This window comes from Vespa velutina, chromosome 11, assembly GCF_912470025.1.
Source record: "Vespa velutina chromosome 11, iVesVel2.1, whole genome shotgun sequence".
NCBI classification, from domain to species: Eukaryota; Metazoa; Arthropoda; class Insecta; order Hymenoptera; family Vespidae; genus Vespa; species Vespa velutina.
Window position 1 is genome coordinate 3,385,370 of NC_062198.1, and position 8,430 is coordinate 3,393,799.

At 33.5% G+C, this 8,430-nt stretch overlaps 1 protein-coding gene across 1 annotated transcript in view; it reads right to left on the minus strand.

Annotated features, from left to right (window-relative positions):
• The window catches only part of LOC124953070 (mucin-17-like), a 46,354-nt gene that overhangs the window by 4,131 nt on the left and 33,793 nt on the right, over positions 1 to 8,430 (minus strand). Inside the window, exon 6 of the mRNA XM_047503949.1 lies at positions 1,802 to 4,228. Coding sequence (XP_047359905.1) covers positions 1,802 to 4,228 — 2,427 coding nt within the window. The remainder of the gene's footprint in view (positions 1 to 1,801; positions 4,229 to 8,430) is intronic.

The following is an 8,430-nucleotide window of genomic DNA, read 5'->3' on the forward strand; positions in this document are numbered from 1 at the left end:
ATTAGATATTTTCTTTTCCCTTTTAAATGTTTCAACGCAAAGAAATTCATAAAGTAGATATAAATGACAGGACAGAATCGTTCACCATGCTTCGAGCAGCTCAAAGAACATGTGTGAACCTCGTTTGAGAAATCCCGAGAATAATAATAAGAAAAAAGAGAGAAAGAGAGAGAGAGAGAGAGAGAGAGAGAAAAAAAAATAACTCTGCATGCGGCATATACAAGATGCTTCTAATAAAACGCAATGGATGCAATTACGCGAAAAGAATAATATAATCCGATGGAAGTACGATCGTATCTATCGAATAAAAATGATAAATAAAAAAGAAAAAAAAAAAATAAACAAAAAAAAGGGAGACAGAAAGAACAGACAAAACAAAGAAAAAAAAAAGAAAAAAAAAAAGAATAAAAAAATAAAAATAAAAAGAATACATTTTATCATTAACGAAGGCCGCTCCTTCGAAGCGCCAGTTTTCTACTGATCTAAATGAATTAATGAATAAAATAAGATCACGTCTATCAATGAGTTCCACTCTATTTTAAAAAATTGATCTAATATTCGAGCGAACTATATGTCATAACATATTAGTGATAATAACAAATTTAGAAAAAATGATGACGTTTCTAACAAGAAACTGATTTGCTGTTATGCTTAAGATTTCTATATATATATGTCTATCTATAGATCTATTTATATATATATATATATATATATATATATATATATATATATATATATATATATATATATGTATTTACATACACATAATAATACCGAGCTCTACAATATTGGCTCTACTTTTTTTTTAGCGTATTTTGAATTTTAAATGTAAAGCCAGGTTAATAATAATATACCGTGTCAAGAAAACCAAGAGGCAAACAACGCAAGGGTTTCTTTTTAGGTAATAATTTGGTAATATGGTGTAGGGGGGAGGGATGATATTGTTGGAGATTTGACCATATAAAACAGGGTGGATAATCAGGGATTATCAAAGGGAATGAAAGAAGTAATTTCTCACTTTATTGTTTGTGTGTTTGGCAGGATGAAGGATAAACATTTGACGAGACCCTCGACATAGACACTTAAGGATAAGAGAGATTGTTTTTGGGACATGATCGATCCATCGCAAGAAGGAAGGATTTATGGCCAAAGCAAAATGGATAAACCTTTTTTATTAGAAACAAAAGAGTACCAGAGTAAGTAATTAAGTGAGTGAGTGAGTGAGTAAGTATGAAGAAAGTAAGAATGTTCTGGAGATGACGAAATATGTGAACGTGCAAAGAAAAACCCTTTTTTTTTTTGGAGATGCAGTCATCAGATATCATAATTTTGTCCTCTTCGTCAAGAAAATGTGATTGAGATATTGGATATGAGAAATATATCATCAAGGAAGTTTTATAACAACACAGCGGGATATATCAATCTCGACCACAAGAGAGAAAGAGAGAAAGAGGGGAGAGACAAACAAAGATATATATATATATATATATGTATGTAGAAAAAGGTTTGGAATAAGTAAGAAAGATTTTTGAATATAACAGTTATACTTATTAAGATAAGGAGAAATTTGAAGGAATAACTGTAATGATGGTCATCGATATATATGTGCATATATATATATAATATAATATATATATTTATATACATATTTATCGAATGTCTATATGACAAGAGACAAGAAGAGATTGTGGTGGTGCGAACCGTAACGACGAGAGATATACTTGGTAACAAGCGAGCACTGCCAAAATGTAATTTGGCTGGCCCGAATTCATGCCAGGAGGTTGTGTCGCATGTTAGTCACCTGGTGGTTCTCCTGGAAGGCAGTTGAGACATCGTCGTTCAACGATCGACACGATAAGGTTTCCTTCTGGTTTTCCGTCTCCGCCAGGGATTGGGCTAACCTCTCCTTCAACTCAACTTCTGAATCATTGTACGAATTGAGGCTCTGAGACACCGACTCCGTCTTCAAATCTCGATCGGTCTGGTCGTCGTGCAACAATGTTTGCGAGCAATCGTTTGTGGCTGTTGTAGTGCTAGACACGATACTTGTACTGGATCGATTACTTGGACTTGGACTTGTGATTGACGATTGGACGATTTCTGTTATGTTACTGGACGTTTGACTAACGTTACATCGAGGCGAGGAAGGAGGAGATTTTGTTGTAAGTTCATTTGGTGGTGGTAATGGGAACTCAGAAGATTCACTTTGAAGTCGACAAGAAGTATCTTCCTCTTTGGTAGAAATGGAGGAAGAAGGAGGAGGAGGAGGAGGAGGAGTAGGTGAGGAAGATGGTGGTGATGGTGGTGGTGTTGTAATTCTCGTAATAGTAGTATGGGACGGACTCTGTCTTTCCGTGGGAACGTTTGTCGTTACTATTGTGTCTTTTTGTGAACTCAAGAAGAGTTCATTGGCATTTGTTAGGTCCTTTAAAGATTCATTTGCTTGTACTTCACTTAATTGCTCGTTGGAAGCGACTTCGGTAATGGTAGTTGATGTTAATGATGATGGCGGTGGCGGTGGTGGTGGTAACAGATGTGGTTGTTCAGGTATTAGTTCCTCTAAGATTTCTTTTGTTTCTGATATCGGCAAAGAGACTGAACAACTATTGACTTCAGTTATCTCGATTATATCTTTTTCTTCATCCGCAAGTTTTTCGACTACAGTTATCTTTTCTGTTATAGATTGATCAACTAGTTCCATATCAACATCTTCAGGGATAGAAGAGACATCTAATTTGTTCATTTTTTCTACAAGAAGATCTTTGATTGGCAAGGTTGTATCTGATAATATAGGTTCTGTTTCGTTTTTTTCTTCGTTTGGTTCGATTACTTCAACGGAGTCTGTAGTTTTTACCTCAGCTACCATTTCTTCGATTATCTCAGCGACTTCTTCTTCTACTTCTTCGCAAGGTATGACTACTGCTGGTTTGGCTTCGACAATAATGTGTTCGTTACATGTTCCTTCAGGATTTGAAATCACATTGGACGGATTTGAATCCTCGACATCATCCAAAATGATTATCTTGTTGTCCTCCTTGATGATATCCTCCTTGCACGATGGTGTCTCGATAATAACCTCCTTGGCATCTTCGATGAATTTGTTAGCTTGTTCATCCGGAGCTTGTTCATCTGGTACTTTTTCAGGTTTGCTAACAATTTCAACATTTTCCTGTGTCGTTTCTACCTTTGTTACGTTAGTCTCTAATTTTTCAGTCGTTTTGATGTCCTCAATAATGTTATCGGAAGTGCATTTAGAAATATCTTCGACATTAGTCGCTTCATTTTCCAACATTTTTGAATCAGTCTTAACAGTTTCGAGTTTGGAGTGAAAGTTAGTCTTATCGGGTTCCGTCAGTATAGGAACAGTCTCATCAGTCTTGTTTACGATACCTACAGGTTCGTCTTTTGTAAGCAATAGAGCGGAATCTACGTCAACAGGAATTATTATCTTTTCAATGGTTGTTGATTCAAGGTTCGAGAGAATTGGAGATGATTGTTCGAGTGGATCATTGTTAGAAACGCGAGCGGACAATGACAATTCAGGAACGTCTTCTAGAGGGTCTTGGTGTAAAATTGTTGGTAACATGGAATTAACTTCAGTCGTAACGTCCTTATCTACAACAGGTTCAACAGGCAATTCTAAAGCTTTAGCTAAAGCCGTAACAGTGACAGCCGTCGCCGCTGCCTGCTGAGCTTGTTGTAAGGGCGACGGTTCGATCGGAGTTGGTGGAGGGCTCGATGGGAGTTGGGATGGGAGATCCTCACTGGTTTTCCTCTCAATGATAGACGGCGTATCGACTGGCTGGACTCGGAAGACGGAGACTTTTATTGAGTCCGCTAAGGACTGACCACCGTCTGGACTGACCTCAACTACTTTTTTCTCTGCCTCGACTTTTTCGACCTCTTCTTTCTTATCCTCTAGAGGGACGGGAGTAGGGGCAGAGGGAGTAGGTTCCTCTTTCTTTTCCTCGGCTACCGGGCTGGTTGCTGGTGGTGTCGTCGTTGCTGTTGTTGGTGCTGCTGTTTCTGGTGTCGTCGCTGCCGCCGCCGTCGATGCCGTTGTCGTCGTCGTTGTCGTCGTTGTCGTTGCTGATGCTGCTTCTGATTCTTCTGTAGCCTCTACTGCGGATGTTAATGGTGTACTGCTGGTTTCGTTCTCCGAAGGACTGCTTACGGCAGATTTGTCTTCCGCTGAACTGCTAGCTGCATGTTCTCCATCTTCACCGCCCTAAAACAATTCGATTGTTCTTTTTTTAGATATATTCATATTGTATAAACACATTTTTTAAATTATAATTATTAATAAGAATGATTAAATATTTTTAATCGAAAAATCGTATTTATCTATATCTCCGAGGTTTCATACTCATTATGATAATCCTAAAAAGATAAAAATAATAAATTTAATTAAAATAATTTGTGTTTATTCGTGTTTAAACGTTGCCAATGATAAACCGATAGAAATTGCATTAGCTTTCAAGGGAATAGAAAATCGATTGCAAGCAGATCAATGCCCAAGGCGATTCGGGATATATCTTTTCTAACACGCTTGTTCGTCGGTGAAGACTTTGGCTCGTCACCAAAAGGAAAAAGGAACTCTATTGAAAGTTGGAATGTGGCCAGGGAATCATTCGTGTGTGCTAAAAAAAGATAGATTGATTGATAGATAGATATATAGAGAGAGATAGAGATAGAGATAGAGATAGAGATAGAGATAGAGAGAGAGAGAGAGAGAAAGAGAGAGACCATTGTCCGTAACAAGTAGAAAAATAAACTTCCGGTTAATCTATCACCTTTTTGCTACGAAGTTCAGCTAAAAGATGTATTGTTTCGTAACTTGGGTGTTATTACAATTGATTTAAACTTTTGGAAACTAAGAAGATTTCAAGAACAAATTTTTAACGTTAGAAAGTGATTTCATGTCAATAGTATTTCTATTTCTTTTATTATTATTATTATTATTATTATTATTATTATTATTATTATTATTATTATTATTATTATTATTATTATTATTATTTTTCTTCCATTCACTCATATAGATTTTATAACTGTCGAAAATAGTCGACAATTTTTATCAACGTCTATTTTTTTCTTTTTCTTTTTTTTTTTTTTGTCATTTCGATGTTTTACAGATCGAAATTGCGAAAGGACATTTATTCGGTTCGTCGGAGCGTGTCCGACGATAATATTGCAACGCGTAAACGAAGAGAACGGTAGAAAAGCCATGTGTTTTTCTTTTTTGTTATTTTTTTTATTTGTTTGTAAATATGTACGATGCATACAAGCATGCTTATCATCGATTTGAGATATATATATACGTACGACTGTAATGATGATTACGTTAAATGCTCTAAAGAAAAAAAGAAGAAAAATAAAGTTTTAAAAAAATATGCAGATAGAAAAAGTCTGGTTTATAGAAAATTATTAAAATTTCTTGCCAATTCGTCTATAGTGTTAAATAATAATCGCATTCGAGTCATTAGATGTTTCTTTTTTCTTTTTAAGGGATAGGAAGGTTGGTTTTTTAACCAACAAGACGCAATAATTTCGTATATATTATTTTCCCTATTTATTTTCATTGTCTAATTTGTTTGAAAAAATTTTTATTATATCGGGTGCGGTCATACTCGTTAAAAAAGTCATTATATATTATTTGGTTACAAAGGCGGCCATAATGGCTGTCATAAAATTTTGCCGTGACTTTTAAGCGGGCAATTTAATTGCACGATAATGATAAATAAATTTATATCTTTGATAAAACGAAACAAAAAGAATGAGTATCGAAGGAATAAAAGGTAAAACAAAATTGAATTGTTATAAAGATTATAAACAATATTAATCGATTAAACTGATCTCTCATTAGTTCGAGAGTATCTGCTTAAAAAAAAAAAAAAAAAAAAAAAACGCAAGAAGAAAAACAGGAATATAAAAACAAGAAAAGAAAAGAAAAGAAAAACAAGAGAAGGATGAAGAAAAAAGAGAGAAGAACGATGAAATGTGAACTTTCGAGTCCGACGTCTTTCCCGTTCTATTTTTGGGGTGTTCAACGCATACTCTCTCTACCACTACCACTATATTACAACCGGCTGGCTTTTGCGTTGAGCTTTGCCTCGCCTCGAGCTTTTATACTTTCACCATGTAGCTTATACGTGCTAAGTTACACCTTGGTATTGTTCTTCTTACTTACTATTTCTGTACTCTCGAGGAGTATGCGTGTGTGCTTTTTATCATTGTTATTTTATATACCAATAATAATGTTCAAACATAATAAGCTTTCTTTTTTTTCTTTTTTTTTTTTTATAATTTCGACAAACACAAATAAAATCGGATTATTATAATCCTTATGTTCAATTAAATATCATAAAATAAATATTAAAAAAGAAAAAAAAAGGAAAAACAAGAAAAAAGTAAAAATCTAATTTAAATTAGATTCTTATTTAAATGAATTAGATTCCCAAATGGCGTATAATAGAATCACGTTCTAAATTTAATCTCGCGTTTGACAATGATTCCTCGAGGCGATATATATTGTTAGCGCGTGCCAACATTTTTTAGACTATTAATTGTACGAGTTAAAAGAACATGGCGCCTGTGTTGAATGCAATCGATGAAACAGGGTCGGTCGTTCCCTTTTTACGATGAATCATAATAATTCAAACTGTTGAATTTTCAACTTTAAATCGATTTTCTCCGAACTATTATAAGAGAGTCCCTTGTATACAATAAAACACTATCTTCCGAGGAATCTATTTAAGTATATGACGAACTATACGTAGTATACATTCGCATCGAATTGCGTCTATTGCGTTTTGCTGCGTAGTATTGAATCGTGTTACGATGAGGTAACAATATTTTTTTTTCATATCCATCCGTCCATCCATTTCTCTCTCTCTCTCTCTCTCTCTCTCTTTCTTTTTCTGTTCGTTTCATAACATTTTTTTTGCACTGAATATTACTTATAACATTTCATCCGTTGTAGATATTTTTATATTAGGTATTTAATAAAAAGAAAAAATGTTAAATTAATGAAAGTATTTGTATATAATTCGCTCATCATACCGGATTGTTTATTCCGAAAAATGGGAATGCAGCCAGAAAGAATCGAGCTCCACGGGACAGGGCCCCAGCAGCTCTATATACGCCATTGCCCATACTTCGTCCTAATTTAAGGGCCGAATCCATCGTTGAAATGCACAAATATTTTCCTTTTCCTTTTCCTTTTCCTTTCCCTTTCCTTTTTTCGTCTTTCGTACACTCGTCGTTGCTTTTCTATCTCGTCTTTTAAAATTCGATAAGAGATCGAAACGTTTAACAAACGATCGAGATATGTTGATTATAGGAAGGTCGTCAAAATTTTGATAGAAATGAGAATTCGATTCGAGAAATCTCTAGAAGAAATTATAGAAAGAAATAGAACGAAACAGAGAGAGATGTATATATATATATATATATATATTATGTTTACATTAGTTTGGTATTATTCTAAGTCAAAGGAGATTGTCCTTGAAAGGAAAAAAAAAAAAAAGATAAATAAATAAGGAAGCAAAGGAAATTCGTATAAGAGTTGTAAAATTATTGTTATATATATATTTAACGAAAAAGAAAAGAAGAAAAAAAGAAAAAGAAGAGAACCTTAAAAAAGAAAGTCCTTCTTACTTCATATTGGAAACATTTATTTATCATCGTTCTATTAATAGAAACACGAATAGTGTTTCATGGCCGAGTAAAAAATAGCATTAAAAAATGCGAATATGACTATCGTGTATACTGCACTCTACTACTTATATAAAATATTATATAAATCATTGAAAATTGAAAACGGAGAGATATGAAAATTTGATCAGAGTTATTTTTTCCTCTGCTTTTTTTTCTTTTCTTTTCTTCCTTTTTTTTCTCGATTATCTTTATGTAAAAAAAATTTTCTAATAAAAAAGAACTCCTAAATATTTCACAGATAGATCCCTTTCGTTATTAGTATAATTATTTTGTTTGTTTGTTTGAGATCAGCTATGAAAAAAAAAAAAAAACGAAAAAGAAGAAAAAAAGAAAAAAAAAAAAAAAAGGAAAAGATTTTAAAGGATCGCGTCTCGCAAATCGATCTATATTTTTGATCATTATCTTTTTCAAATACATATCTCGATCGTTCGTTTTTCGTTGTTTCACAAAACAAAGTATAAGAAAAGCACAATTTTTTGTCTGTTGTTTCTTTCTTCCTTTTTTTCTTTTTATTATTATTATTATTTTTTTTTTTTTTTTTTTTTTTTTTTTTTTAATAAATTTATACCTAATATCTATGTGACATACACACAATGATGAGAACACACGTAAACCGCAAAACTAATATATATAATATATCACTTATGTACCCGGAGAATGATCCGTACGAACTGTTTGCCGATGGCGAACTACTCGGAGAACCCAGTGAGT